The following is a 15,285-nucleotide window of genomic DNA, read 5'->3' on the forward strand; positions in this document are numbered from 1 at the left end:
TTTACTTTTGATACTTAAGTACAAAAATATAAGATACTTTAAGACTTTTACTCAAGTAATATTTTTAGAGAAGACTTTAACTTTTACCAAAGTATTTTTATGATAAGATACTTGTACTTTTACTCAAGTAATATTTTTAGAGAAGACTTTAACTTTTACCAAAGTATTTTTATGATAAGATACTTGTACTTTTACTCAAGTATCAGTTTGAGGTACTTTATACAACACTGCACATCCTCCAACTCATGTAGAGGAGGGATGGTTTCCACGCGCAGCTGGGCAGACCCACGTGACCGCGCTCATAAATACAGACAGCAGCGCGCGGCGCGTGCAGACAGGGAGATAGTTTCCTCGTTTCGCTTCATCAGCGTGTCTCCCCCCTCCTCTGCAGCTGAGCTCCATCCACCCCCCGGGGGTCTGTGAGCTGGTCGCTCTTCAGTTCCCTTCTGCRGGGTGCAGGCATGGCCGAGGACCTGTAGCTCCGAGCTCCGACTTCTGAGAGGTTTTTGTTTTGAAATCTTTCCGGCGGCGCCCTCCAAGCCTCAGCCATGAAGACCATTTTAGCTGCATATTCTGGGGTCCTCAGAGGTAAGAGCTTTAATTGTTTTTACATGATGTGACAGACCTGAGAGCGGGCAGAGGAGCTCAGACAGTTCACCAAGTAAAAGGGCTGTAATGAAGTAATGAACTCATAGGAATAAAAACATTTGTTGCACAAGTAAAAAGAAATTAAAAACAAGGTGGGGATCCCCCCAGACAGCTTACACCAGGTGTCTAAATTCTTAAAGGGTCATTTAAACCATTTTACTGTTACAAATTATTCGCTTGATAATGCTTTTGCTTGTTTTATATATATTTCAGTCTATGCTGTGATGTAAAAATGTAATTTTTATTTGTTAAATGAGAAAAGCTCAGACCAGACTGGGTCTTATGTTTTTGAAAACATTTTTTATATGAAAAAAGAGGGAAAATTCACATGAGAAAAATTAAAAACTAGTTTTTTTTTTTTTGCTAAAACTGGGTGGGGAAAAAAAAGAAAACAAAACGTTTGCCCTAAAGTTGTTAAGTCCTTTATTTGAGGCAATCTTGTATTTTTTGTATAGTTTTAGAACAAAAACTAGCTGCATGTTTCTAAGCAACTTTTAATGTACTAAAATATTTAATGTTTGTTAGATGTGCAAAACTCCTATTTCTTTTTTCACATAATTAAACATGTTAAAGGATGTGAGCCCTCCACTGGGCTTTCAGAAAGTTGCATAAACAGAACGGAAAACAGGGCGATAAACTCTGACTTCAGCTGTAAAACTGATCAGTGAAATTTAAACAGATTTTAGTGAAAACTTGAGCCACTTTCAGCTGATTTAGGTACTGAAAAGATGGGACAGAGTGCAAGCATTTAGAATATAATTTGTGTTAAAAGCTTCAGTTTACACAGACAGGTTAACACTGCAGCATAGAGTTCATGGACATGTTGGAAATCATTTGGACCGGTTTGCAGTGTTTTTCTGTTTGATGAAAGTAAACAGTATTTATACACAGGGAGAGGACTTTTATCACTTCCTGCATTAAAACACTCCAAACTTCTTGGACAGTTCACACTTGCAACCAGTCAAAGTACCGATCCTACTGGTCAAATATTACTCTGTCGAATTTTTACTGAAGTTAAAGTTAAAGTAAGTAAGTAAAAGTACTGAAAGTACTTAAAATTTAGAAGTTTTTTTTAACAATGTGCACTTCACCTGAATGTAGTAAAGAATAATTTTTCTGTTATATTCGACATATCGATAACTCCAAATATCCAATAAAAGTAATGCATTAGTCTTATATAACACTTTTGCTCAAGGACTTTTTACAAGTTCATGAATTATTTATTCACTCCTCAGTCACAGTCAGTGGTGGAAGTGTGGCTGCCATTCTGCTCCTATGGTCCCTCCAGACCATCAGAGTCCCACCAGATATACTGTAGACATGGGGAAGTGTGGTTAAGTGTTTTATCCAGAGACACAAGGACAGTGTGCAGGCAAGGTTTTGAATCAACGACTCTCAGGTTGGAAGGTGAATGCCTCGCCCCTGCACAAATCTATTTCATCCCAATGTATAGCCCTTTTACAAGAACTGTCAATCTTATTTAACATATTCACACATTCAAAGAAAAGACTTGGAGCAGTTTTGATAGAGCTGAGTATTAACGAGCTCTAAATCTAATCAGAGCTTTTTAGTTGTCATTTGTAATATTTGAACTAATTTGTTACAATAAAATAGAAACACTTTTGTACAAAACAATTGAATAAAGTTTATTTGGTGGAAATCCATTAATCAAACAAAAATTTGTCTAAAATGGTCTAACCTGGGTATATCTATACAGTACCTAGTGTACCTATACTTAGTATACCCATAGTGTACCTATACTTAGTATACCCATAGTGTACCTATACCCAGTATACCCATAGTGTACCTATACCCAGTATACCCATAGTGTACCTATACCCATAGTGTACATATACCTAGTATACCCATAGTGTACCTATACCTAGTGTACCCATAGTGTACCTGTACCCATAGTGTACCTATACCTAGTGTACCCATAGTGTACCCATACCTAGTGTACCCATCGTGTACCCATACCTAGTGTACCCATCGTGACCCATCGTGTACCTATACCTAGTGTACCCATACCTAGTGTACCCATACCTAGTGTACCCATCGTGTACCCACACCTAGTGTACCCACACCTAGTGTACATATACCCACACCCAGTATACCTACACACAGTTTAACCATACCTAGTGTACCCATACCTAGTATACCCATACCTAGTTTATCTATATACCTAAACCTAGTATACCATTAAAGATGCATATTACCACCTACTGTATAAGGGTGTAGTGTGTAATTTTACAGTGCGTTTGTATAACACATAGACAAAAACTACACAAACAAGACTACAAAAGTAGCTAGTATCTAAAGCCTTAGATAAACGTAGTGGAGTAAAAATTTTGAATTTTATTTTTAAAATCTAGTGTAGTAAAATTAAAAAAGTAAAACAATCAAGTAAAATACACATTCTCAAACTTTTTTGAGCACAGTACTCAAGTAAATTTACTTCAACACTTATCACCTCTGTCTGCACCACCTTCATATTTCCAGGAAAGCATCTTTTAATTGACACCTAATGACTTCCTGCGGCAGATGTCTGGTTTCTCAGACACAAAGTCTGCACTGATCTTCTCAGAACTAGTCTGTAGCAGCTGAATTCTGCTGCCCATTCAGAAAGTCTAAAGGAACATCCCAGTTTACAGGTATTACTACGAGAATCCTGGAACTAGGTTATTTTCAGTGAGCCTAAATGGGATTAGACGACGGCGTTTTTCCAGGGGGGAGCCGCTCTGCTTAGTGGCTCTCAGCTTGATGATCTTTAGCAGCTCCTTATGTGGCAGATCCTCCACGCACCTTCTTCCTGTGGTCTAACCTCCTGAAGCTGCGCTGCTTCTTTCAGTGAGGATCTGAGGCAGTGCAGCTGTGGGTTGGTGGTTCTGTTTATTCATGCAAACATCAGTCACAGAGTTCTTGGAAATCATTAACTTTTAGTTTTGTTCAGGGTTGATTTAATTACTCAAGATTTACATCACATATCAGTTCAGTTGAATTTAACAACAATATTAACAAAAATGTTTTTTTGTTCTGGTTTTTGTGTTTTGGTTATTGAGGTTTAGCTGATTCATTTATTTCTTATTTTTATTCTTATTTTATTTTTTGCTCAGGCACCGGCTCCAGCATCCTCTCTGCCTTGCAGGACCTGCCAGCAGCACTCTGGCCCTGCAGGTCCAGGATGGAAAAACATCTGCAGGTCATTTCTGTGCTGCAGTGGGTCATCTCCTTCTTAGCTATGGGTGAGTGTGTCTGGGGTTAMTATCTGCTGCCTAAAGGTAAAAGTTGATCAGTAATGCTTTTGAATGCCCAGGTAGACGCGTTTAAAATATCTCATGAACTAATTTAAATCAAACTGTCAAATTAATCATTGGATGTACACCAACAAATGATAAACTTCGACCAACCCAACATTTAGCTGACATTAGACCTTATATTTCAACTAGTGTTAGAAATCTAGAGCTAAAATCTCCTATGGTTGTAGCTGACAACACATAATGCAAGTGCTGCTCATTGTGCAAGATGGTAAAACGTTAGCATTACCTATTGTATCTAACGCTATTTTTCTGTTACCTAAATATCTCGTGAACCACTGGACAAATTTGATAGAAARTCTCCGATAATTATCACTGGATGTGCATCTAAAACTAATTAACTTTCAAAGTCAGTGGAATTCAAGATGTGCCACTGCTGATAAATGTCAGCCAACACAAAATGGCTTCAGTTAAACTGGAAAATACTGAGCTAAGGTTTGGTGTGGTGGTAGCTGAGAGTCATTCACAATGTTATTTTTAAGATTTGACTAGAACTGCTACAATTCCATCATTTCTCAACACAAGATGATGTTAATCAGATCAGGCTTGAAGGATGGCAGGTGATCTGCACTTCCTTGAGGACTGCTAGCTTTTTATTTCAGTGTAGAAAGTTCAAATCTTTAAGCTGCAAACACATTAGGGACTTCTCTAATTAACAGTTAACGTTTGAATAGATTTCTGTACAACTCCATGTGGTTTCCTTCTCCAGGTATCGCCTGCACTGTGCTGCTGGTTTACATGTTTTGCACTGACTGCTGGCTGATCGCAGCTCTCTACACCGCCTGGCTCATTTTTGACTGGAACACCCCAAAACAAGGTGAGATGGGAATAAACTAACCACTGGTTCGATAGCTGCTTCAACATCAGTGACAGACTGCTTTTATCATCATTTAAAGTTGAAAAGATTTTTCTTGAAGTTTGCTGCATGTAGCTATCCTAAATGATGGTGTATGAGTGGATACAAGGCACAAGGAAATTTGATCATTACACCAGTTTTAAAATCCCTGCATTGCTTACCAATCCGTTTTAGAGTCCATTTAAAAATGATTATATTTGTTTTTAAACCGTTAAACTATTGCCCCTTCCTATTTTTCTAAGCTTTTTACATCCATACACACCTTAACTTGGGCTTTTATCAGTTTTCCTGTTTTTATTTTTTTTTATCTTTTATTGTTCAGTGTTTTTGCTGTATTTCATTGTACATCACTTTGTTCCTTTGGAGGAGTTAATTAATAAATAAACTGGATTGGACTGGAATACAGGGACGTTAGTGTTCCAGTATAACTTTTACTTCAACATTTTGTAGGATATTCTGTAAGGATTAGCTTGGATTGTGTTCTGTCCTAAATGCTGTTTCATGCCACGTACCTGGAGAAATTGAAGAATTGAATGAACACTGAAGCACAGCCATTATTGTAGAGGTTGGGTGTGGCGGAGTGGTTAGGGGAGTCGTCCTGTAACCGGTAGGTTGCCAATTCAATTCCCCCTTCTAGGTGTCTCAGTTGTCATGTCCTTGGGCAAGACACTTCACCCACTTGCGTACTGATGGTGGTCAGAGAGGCGCCGGTGCATGGCAGCCTCACCTCAGGGTGGCCCAGGGCAGCTGTGGCTACAATGTAGCTTACCATCATCAGTGTGTGAATGTCTGTATGTGAAAAACACTTTGGGGTCTTGATAAACCATAGAAGTCAACTATACAAGAGTTTCTACTGTCGGTTCTGATCTTTAGAAATCAGGGCAGCTGATGAACACTATACAACAGATTTTGTTTGTGGCCGTTATTAATTTTTATTTTATTTACTATATAAGAATAACTGATTGACTTAAATAAGCCTGTATGTAAACAACCTTTAGAATAACTTTTATTTATCACTTAAAATAAATTAAAACTTCAGGCTCAAAGATTTATTCAAAACTGGAAGTGAAGCGTCTTTTGAACTTGTCATGTCTCCCTGATAAAATCACTACAGGTGCCTAAACATTGACATGTGACAGTCAGTCACCTATTTGTCTGTAATGGTGAAGTTTATCTGAGAAGGACCTGCAAGAAGCTGTTATCGGCTCCTGATTGAACCAGTGTAACTCTGAGGAAATCAGTCCAATATTTTGAGAGAACAATGAGTTCAGAAAGAAAAATGAGTGAGATGACCTGAGAGAACTTTACTTTGGTTTGTTTTTCAGTCCCTTTGTGTTTAGCTCCACAGCACATTGTGTATACTTTAATCCCTTCCTCCTCTGCCAGGTTGCTTTGAGATTACACCTGGTACTCTGAAATTCTCACTGATGCTTAAAAAAAAGATGAGGAAAACCTTCAGCCACGTCTCAGACTCTGTAACAGTAATTTTATGCAACTGGAATTAGCTGCATTGGTTTGAAATTTACATTGTGATTCATATTTTCCCCTCTTATTTTGTTCACTGTGATAAGGCTCTGAAACTTAATTTTATCTACCTAAGCATATTTATTTATTTATTTATTTATTTCAAATGTATCCTGTGTGATAAAATAATCTGAATAAATGAAGGACTCTACGGAGACCACGAGGGGACACGGGGGGGTCCTTTTGCATTCCCTCGCAATACTTTTGCGTTCCCTCGCAAAAGATTGTTTTGTATATGAACTAGATTAAACCAGACTTTTATATTGAAATATCTGGTTACCAAAACAGGATGTGTCGCCACAAGTTTGTGAAATTGACATTGATGTTGCGTGGCTGCACTATGTTAAAATATCGGCATATGACATACCCGTGCGTGGCTGTGTGATACTGTATATTCATTCTGAAGCTGAATTAAAGCAGTAGGCTAACTCGCTAATGGTGAACATGTGAGTTTGCTAATGAACCGGCAGGCACAACAGTGTTAAAACTACTTTTGGAGGGAATACAAAAGGTATTGCAACGTAACGCAAAAGTATTGCGAGGTAACGCAATACTATTGCGTGGGAATGCAAAAGAAAAAAATCTCCCATGTCCCCTCGCGGGCTCCGTAGGACTCTGGTCACAAAACCTAAGCTTCAGCATTTTGCAACATTATCATCTAATATTTTAAATTAAGAAATTGTACATTTTTTAGAATTTTTAAAAGGGGGAATTTAGAATTTATGGCAGCAACCCGTATTAAAATAAGTAAACCAATCCAATGGTCGAAGCTTTTTCATGCAAAGAAAACAATCACATATTTTGACAGCTATCATGGATTTAAACATTTGATCCTTTTATATGATTTGCAAGTCAATGTGACCCATTTTTTAATTGACATTTGTACATTGACCCAAACCCTTACAAAATTCAGGTTATATTTTTAATTGTCTTTTTTTATTTGATTTATTTCTAATGGTTAACTGTCCTTCTCAGGTGGCAGGAGGTCGTCTTGGGTTAGAAACTGGACGGTGTGGACATATTTCAGAGATTATTTCCCTATCAGGGTAGGTAAGCATGTCGTAATCTCTCTGAACCATTGCAGAATAATGTAATGGTGATAATACAATTCTTTAAAAAAATCAAGAGTAGAGCAGAAATGCAAAAGTATAAGTTGACAGTGTTGGTACTGTAGGATCTGAGCAGCTGTGCAGCTTTTATGTTGTCCTGTAGATAAGTCTTATCTGGGCTGATGGAGTATCAGCTGTCTGCTCCACGTTGTCCCTGTCCCAGGTTAATGAGGGGCTGACGTTGGGCTGGAGTTTGCTCTGTTTGATAGTTGTCAGTTATCTGTTGTTCAGTCTGAGGAACTGTTATCACCAAGCAGTACACACAAACACACACTCAAGCACACAGGAGGGCATGTAGAGGGAGGTACAGTAGCTGAACATGAGCACGCAAAACCTGTCAAACCTGGAGCACAGTCTGTTTACTTCAGTGAGTCGTCACAAGAGTTTTCTGAATCTTTGGTTCTTAACAGGCTCTCATGTTTGTCTGGTAAAAYCAAAATATACTTATGTCACAAATACTTTTCTGTACTGTGAAAATAAAACACAAATCCAAGTATCCTTCATTACTCAAAGTCCAAACTTGAGTCACTGCACACACTGATGGCAAAGAAAAGATTAAAGGGATCCCCGATTAGTTGTAACATTAGACTTTATCAATCTATCAGCATATATTTTAACTGTAAAATAAAGACAGTAAAAATACTGTAGGATGTTCAGTTTTTATAATTTTTAAACTAGAAGTTTAAAAATATATTGCACGGACGGGGCCATTTTATTTACATGCAAAGCATTCTGGGTAAATGATGATGTCAACTAGGTTATTGGTGCGAGGCTGCTAGCAAGCTAAATCCACCCTGAAGGTTAATCTTGGACAATATCTGATGATCGACTCTTTTAAATGAAACCAGGGAGCGTTGACAGAGAGAAGGTAGAAATGACTCAGCCTGGAACTGAAAATATGGATGGAGGACCTCATTTTAGCTTGTTTGTCCCGCTAGCACCGAGCTAATACATATAAGGCAATATAGTGTCAGTGCTAGCGCAAAGGCTAACAGGCTAAGCTGAGGTTCTTCTTCCATGAAGCAGCTCTGTTGTCCTGTTGTCTGTTTTGTTTGGTGCAGCAATGATGAACCAAAAAGGCCAGATCTTTGGCTGAGGGTGTTTAAAATGCCAGCTGAACTTTGGTGACCATATTGATTTGGACCATGTAACCACTCGTTATGCTGAGCGATGAGGTCACATAGTTGAACTCAGCAGCTTCTGTTATCGTTGTCCTGTTTTAAAAATATCTGCATTTCTGTAGGACATGCACATTGCTATCATTGCTATTGCTTTCTGTCAAAATAAAGGAGGAATGCACATCATCTGCTGCTGTTTATGCCTGTTTTAGACCAATTGTCATTTTGGTCAAATCTTGTAAATGTCTGCAATCTCATCTGTGAGATAAGATGGTGCTCAATGTATGCATTGGGAATTACTCTCTGCTATAAACTAAAACTATTTGCTGAGTTCAGTTAGCTGTGACAGCCATTTTTTATTAGATTGACTCAAACTTTTATTGAGTTGAAAATGCTCATCCACTGATAACTTTCTGAAAGTTTGACTAAAATCTTTACAGTGGTTCGTGAGATATTTTGCTAACAGACAGGACTGACTGTACCACTTAATGCTTTTAGGTAAAAATATCACACCAAGGCCAGGTTTATGGTTTCCAAGGTTTGCAAAAGTAACTCGGGTATAATCATTATTTTCTGCAAGTTTAATTTAAAAAAATCCAATTATGCAATATTTTAATAACAGATACACAGTCGACTCCAGTAAATAAACAGAAAACTGTTTAAATGCTAAGTGATCACTTCAAATCAGATTTCTAAAGTATGTATTTGGAACGGCCCAAAGCATAGCTCAATATCTGTAAAATTTAACTAGTTAAAGGCTTTTTTTGTTAAGGTAATTTATCTGTGGCGGCCAGCTTGAATTGGGTTGACTCAAAATTTTTTTTGAGTTTCTTCATTTTTATCACTTCTCCTTTGGCTGTGGGCATTTTTTCAGCTCAAATGTTAGTTACTTGCTATAAATCTACACTTGATTTTTGATCCCTTTTCTGTCTCTGAGCTCAGAATAATCTGATTTTATGGCTATAATTAAATCAGTTTTATAGATGTTGAGCTTTGATGTGATTGGAGCTGACACTCCTTCACAACACAACTGGTAATAGATCAAGCCATGTTTCTCAGTATCACATGAGATCTCACATAATCTTATTTTAAAGTTTGGACCAAAACAGCTGCAACTCCAACATTTCTCATAAAGTAATTGTCTTATTCTAAAGTTCTGGCATAAAAGGTGACATATATGCATTTCTTTAAGGAATGCTAGGCCTTTACAGTAATTGTTAGTTTGATTTAATCCAAGAAACCAAAACATTTTTGCATTAATGCTACTTAAATCCTATCAGCCCTCCAATATGTTCTATTAGTTATTTCATGTGGGAAAACAGAAACATCCCTGCGTCGTCTCTTTAATGCCTCACATCTGCCACACCGACCGAGGAGAGCCACGTTGCTGTGGTAATTTTGGACGGGATTGCCTTCTAGCTGATGTGATTACGCAACGGCTTGGTTTGACTGGCTTTGTGTACACAGTGTGATAAGTCTTGGCCCAGATCTTTTGCGTAGATTAATGCAAATTGTTTGCTGCCAGCATGAACAGGCCCACACCACAGACATTACACCAGCTTATAATTTTATGACTGGACCTGAGCTGGCTGAGGAGAGTTTATTCTGGTTTCAGCTGATAAGGCTGTCCTATTTTTTTAACACTGGCAAGTTGTCAAAGTCACACTTTTAAAAAACAGTGGAAGGCCAGAGTTGTAAAGTAACTAAGTACAAATACTTTGTTACTGTACTTAAGTAGAAATTTTGGTTATCTTTACTTGAGTAATGATTTTTCAGCCTACTTTTTACTTCTACTCCTTACATTTTTACACAAATATATGTACTTTCTACTCATTACATGTTTTAAAAAGGTAAGAAGTAGAAAGTCGTTACTCCTATATCATTACAGCTATTTGTTAAAAAATATTATCCTGATAAACTGTGACTCCAGGATAAAGTGAATTTAATTGTGGTTGGATGAGAACAGGGCTGCCAGATTGGACTGGCAGTTTCGAGCTCAAACTCAATGTAAAGCCTGCCCAACCACCAAAAAAAAAAAAAAAAAAAAAAAAAAGCTATCCTAACTTTTTTAACATCAACATTTTTATATGACATTATAGTCATTTTGGCCTTTTAGAAAAACGTTTTTTGAACATGTCACCTCCTAATAAATGTCATTTTGGAAAATCTGGCCACTCATTCTTACTCAATACTTTTACTTTTAATACTTAAGTATATTTAATGTCAGAAATTTACTTTTGATACTTAAGTACAAAATATATTAGATACTTTAAGACTTTTTACTCAAGTAATATTCTTAGAGGAGACTTTAACTTTGACCAAAGTATCACTTTAAGGTACTTTATACAACACTGTGGAAGGCCACACATTCTGTATATTGTGTAATCTTGTTAGTACATGGTAATGTTACATACAGTGTGTATGTAACACACAAAGTTCAACAAAGCACAGGTAGTTGAGCAAAAAGTGGATTAGACATGAGTTATCTTCATTGCTACCTTGTTTAAAGCTACAGCTTCAGTTTTCAGGCTCCTGAGTGATATTATTTACTAGCCCAGACATCCTAAACATCCTTCTCATAATACAATTTCTCTCTCATCGTCTTTGTCTTGCAGCTCATTAAAACTCATGACCTGCTGCCCAACCGGAACTACATACTGGGCTACCACCCCCATGGCATCTTCTGCTTTGGTGCTTTCTGCAACTTTGGGACGGAGGCGACTGGCTTCTCCAAGAAATTCCCCGGCATCAAGCCTTTTCTGGCAACGCTGGCAGGAAACTTTCGTTTGCCCGTCGTTCGAGACTACCTAATGTCTGGAGGTGAGTGGATTTAGGAAATCTTGCAGGAGTTTTTTTTATGTAGGTTGATTAATTTATTTGAGAGCAGATCGATGTCCTGTTTTACAGCTTGAGTTGTTTCTTTTTGCTTGGATCTGCTGATCAGTGTGATTATAGAGCATTAAGTTCTAAGAGTTGTTTACTCCTCAGACTTTGCCCTGAGATATTTTATAGATACTCTCCTCTGACAGCACAACAGAGATACACAATTTGCAAATTTGAAATAAATTTCCACACAGACGTTAAAAGTTTTGCAGAACTGAATGTGAACATCTAGACCTATTTGGAGCTCTAAGCTCAGATTTTTTTTCAAAATTAGAAACTTTTTTTTATCTGTTTCCTACATAAAAATAAAGGTTTGTATGTATTAGGACCTGACACTTCAGCCACTTTCAGTTCAACATGGTTTGTTTTTGCTCAGTAACTTTTTTTTGGAGTTTGTTTTATTCCATGATTTTGTCTACCTGTGTCCACACCCCATCACATTTTGTTTTAGACAACTTATGGGACATCTGCAAATTTTGTCCAACACTGGTGCATGCTGAGGAAGAGAAAAAAAGCATCACTTAGCTCAAACACATGTGAGGAAGTCCAGTCACTGTTTGTCGTTTAAAGACTTTTTCTGCAGGATTGTTTAAATCTTAAGAAGAGAAGAAGACTTCTCTGAGCTTGATGCTGGACTTTCCTTTTTGGCTTATTAGTGCCACTAGTGTTTGGACAGGGAACTGCAGCCACCTTGGGCAAAGGACAGAGGAGTGAAAGGACAGGGGTACTTCAAACCTTACTGTGACATTGCTGTAGATCAATGCATTCATTTATAAAATATGACAATTAAATAGATGTTTTGGTATCGATTCTGTTGATTATGTTTGCATAGTTTGCCTGGATAATAACCTGGATAATAACCTTTTAAGAATAAGTTAAACTAACTTTGCACAGAAGCTTTGTATCTGTGAAGGTAGTCCTTTTTTTAAGTTTGTTCCTGAAAAAAACATTGGGCCTCATGCAAGAACATGTTCGTATTCTTATCTTAAATTTCTCTTACTTTTGTTCGTACGGAGGGTTCGTACGAACATGCCGCGTCAGATTCAACAAACTCTATCTTCAGGAAAAGTGTGTAAATGAACTGCGTAAATTCTACCTGTTCGTATCCAGCTGCTTGTGCACGAGAGAGGAGATTAACARAATTACCACCCCAAAAACACCATATAAGGCTGTGTTTCCTGCCTCAGATACAAAGAAGTGTCCATTCATGAAAAATGACAGCAAAAATTAAAAAGAAGAACTTTACGAGTTCAGAGATTGAAGTCCTGCTCTCAGAGATCCAGAAAATAAAATGTGTCATTTTAGCAGGTCAGCTGTGGAATAAAAAGAGCTGCTAATAGTATAAACAACTGTGTTAAATCATTTTCATTTATTCAGAAGACACACCGTCGCACACCGTACCCCCACGTGGTCGCAAGTGGTGTCAGTTGCGGTTCTGAAATAAGGATTTTAAAATGTTTTCAAAATAWGTCTGGCACTTTGGAGAAAARCCAGGACTCGCTGGAGGGATTATGTATCCCCTCTGGCCTGGGAACGTCTCGGAGTCCCCCAGGACGAGCTGGAAAGTGTCGCTGGGGAGAGGGAAGTCTGGGTCTTTCTGCTGCTGCCCCCGCGACCCGATCCCGGATAAGCCGGCCGGACYGACAATTTATATTTTTAGTCTAAATTATTACATTTAAAATTATAACTCTAATTCAAGCAGAATAGCCTATTGTCAACATAATTATGGAGTGTGATTTATTTTCAACTCAAAATATCTTCAAACTAACAAAATATAAAATAATTAGTGAGGAAAACCCGTCTGGATAACAGCAGACTGACTGCTCGTAAAATGTACGACAGGTCTGGACCACACGTGAATTTTGTTCGTACCTGAAAAAAATCTTAGAATACGAAAACATTGGTGAATGCCACAAATTCTCCTAAATCACTCGTATGCACAACTTAAGAACAAATCTGTGCGTACGAACGGTTCTTGCATGAGGCCTAATGTCTCTTCTCCAAGAGATTTCTTCAGCTTTAGAAATTACAGGTAAACTCATCAGCAGTGCCTCCACATGGTGGACTAACAAGTTAACGATGACAATCAAAACTGTTTGATCAAATGCAAAAGAGGACCATCGGCCTAACGATCAGTAATGCCCTAATTATCACCTGTTGTTCACAGAGGGCTGTCATACTTGGATTAACAGCATTGTAAGAGGGGGACAACAAAAAAAACAAAAATATCTTCTCTTACTCTTCTCAAACCAACATTTCTCTCTATCAAGGATGAGAACATCTTTATCCCTGAAAGAGTTGCTGTAACTTATGCCAACCTTATGCATGACATGTTGGAGCATATTGTAACAATCACAGGACATCAGATCGGAGTCGATGCATTTGCCACCTTCAAAATGTCAGAAATGTTCCTGTTGCAAATGTTTTGATGGAGAGAAACCTTCTTGCATTCTCTATTTGTCTTTGTACTTAAACAAATATAAGGTTTAAAGCAGGAAACCTACAAAACAGAATAATTACATTAAATTTGACAAGTTTGTATTGCATTTAAAACTAGAGAAACTGCATGTTTTTTAACCCTCTAAACTCTTATAGGTATCTGCCCAGTGAACAGGAACTCCATTGACTACCTGCTGTCGTGTAACGGAACAGGAAATGCTGTGGTCATTGTTGTCGGAGGAGCAGCAGAGTCCCTACACTGTGCCCCCGGCATGAATTCTGTCACTTTGAAGAACCGTAAAGGCTTCGTACGGCTGGCCCTGCAGAAAGGGTAAGAATATACCACATTGTGCACAACGTTCTCAGCGGTGAAARGAGTCCTGACCAATTCTGCTGAGAAAATGTCATTCTTGCCTGTGTGGCGACTCACTGGAATGACTAAATCCTAGATTATTCCCCCCAGGAAAGGTTAAATAATGCCCAGAGAGGGTGTGACTTAAATCTTTTCTGAATGTGCCATGTGTTGTTCCTGTGAAGGGTGCAAGCCCCCTGTGGCAGGCTTTCAAAGAGGTCAGGCTGTGTGAGCCGACCTGCAGCTGCCCTCAGCTCCACTTTTTCTTCTGTTAAGAACAGCAGTGACAAGTTGACTTGGTTTGTATCACTTGCCCAAACAAGGGAGGATTATCACATCACCAGGTGGACCTTGTCTAAAGAAGCTTAGAGCTTGCTGTAGAGAGACAAGCAGTTATGTGGACCTTCGTTCATAACATAAGCTTGAAGTTTTAGCTTATTTTGCACACACTTTGATCTCACAGATTTGTTGAACATTTAAATGGGGGCAATGTTGTAACCGGGTAAACAAGGTATTTGGAAAACAAAAATAGGACTTGCAATACAAAATTAAAAAAAAAGCCTAATCGCAAAGAAGCTAAAAAAACACTCTAACTGAAACCTTGAAGCAGGCAAACACTAGCTAAAAGTAGCATGGTGCCAGCTAAAAACAAAAACCTAGCTAAATGTAGCTAAAGGCTAAAAGTAGCAAAGCATTAAGCTAAAAGTTTAAAGTAGTAGAAGACAAAAATAGAGTGAGTATGGTGAAGTTTTCAAAGAGAACATTGGGCCTCAAGCAAAAACATGTTCGTATTCTTATCCTAAATTTCTCTTACTTTTGTTTGTACGAAGGGTTTGTACGAACATGTCACGTCAGATTCAACAAATTCTTCTATCTTCAGGAAAAGTGTGTAAATGAGCTGTGTAAATTCCACCTGTTCGCATCCAGCTGCTCGTGCACGCGAGAGGAGATTAGCATAATTACCACCCCAAAAACACCATATAAGGCTGTTTCCTACCTCAGATATCAGGAAGTGTCCCATTTATGAAAATGACAGCGAAAA

General features: G+C 38.1%; 1 protein-coding gene across 1 annotated transcript in view; it reads left to right on the plus strand.

Annotated features, from left to right (window-relative positions):
* Nucleotides 1–334: 334 nt before the first annotated feature.
* The window catches only part of dgat2 (diacylglycerol O-acyltransferase 2), a 21,791-nt gene continuing 6,840 nt past the window's right edge, over nt 335–15,285 (plus strand). The window contains exons 1-6 of the mRNA XM_014007923.1: nt 335–588; nt 3,762–3,890; nt 4,672–4,779; nt 7,318–7,388; nt 11,185–11,389; nt 14,048–14,222. Of these exons, the coding sequence (XP_013863377.1) occupies nt 549–588; nt 3,762–3,890; nt 4,672–4,779; nt 7,318–7,388; nt 11,185–11,389; nt 14,048–14,222 (728 nt within the window). The 5' untranslated portion in view covers nt 335–548. The remainder of the gene's footprint in view (nt 589–3,761; nt 3,891–4,671; nt 4,780–7,317; nt 7,389–11,184; nt 11,390–14,047; nt 14,223–15,285) is intronic.

This window comes from Austrofundulus limnaeus, unplaced genomic scaffold (genome assembly GCF_001266775.1).
Source record: "Austrofundulus limnaeus strain Quisiro unplaced genomic scaffold, Austrofundulus_limnaeus-1.0 Scaffold45, whole genome shotgun sequence".
NCBI lineage: Eukaryota > Metazoa > Chordata > Actinopteri > Cyprinodontiformes > Rivulidae > Austrofundulus > Austrofundulus limnaeus.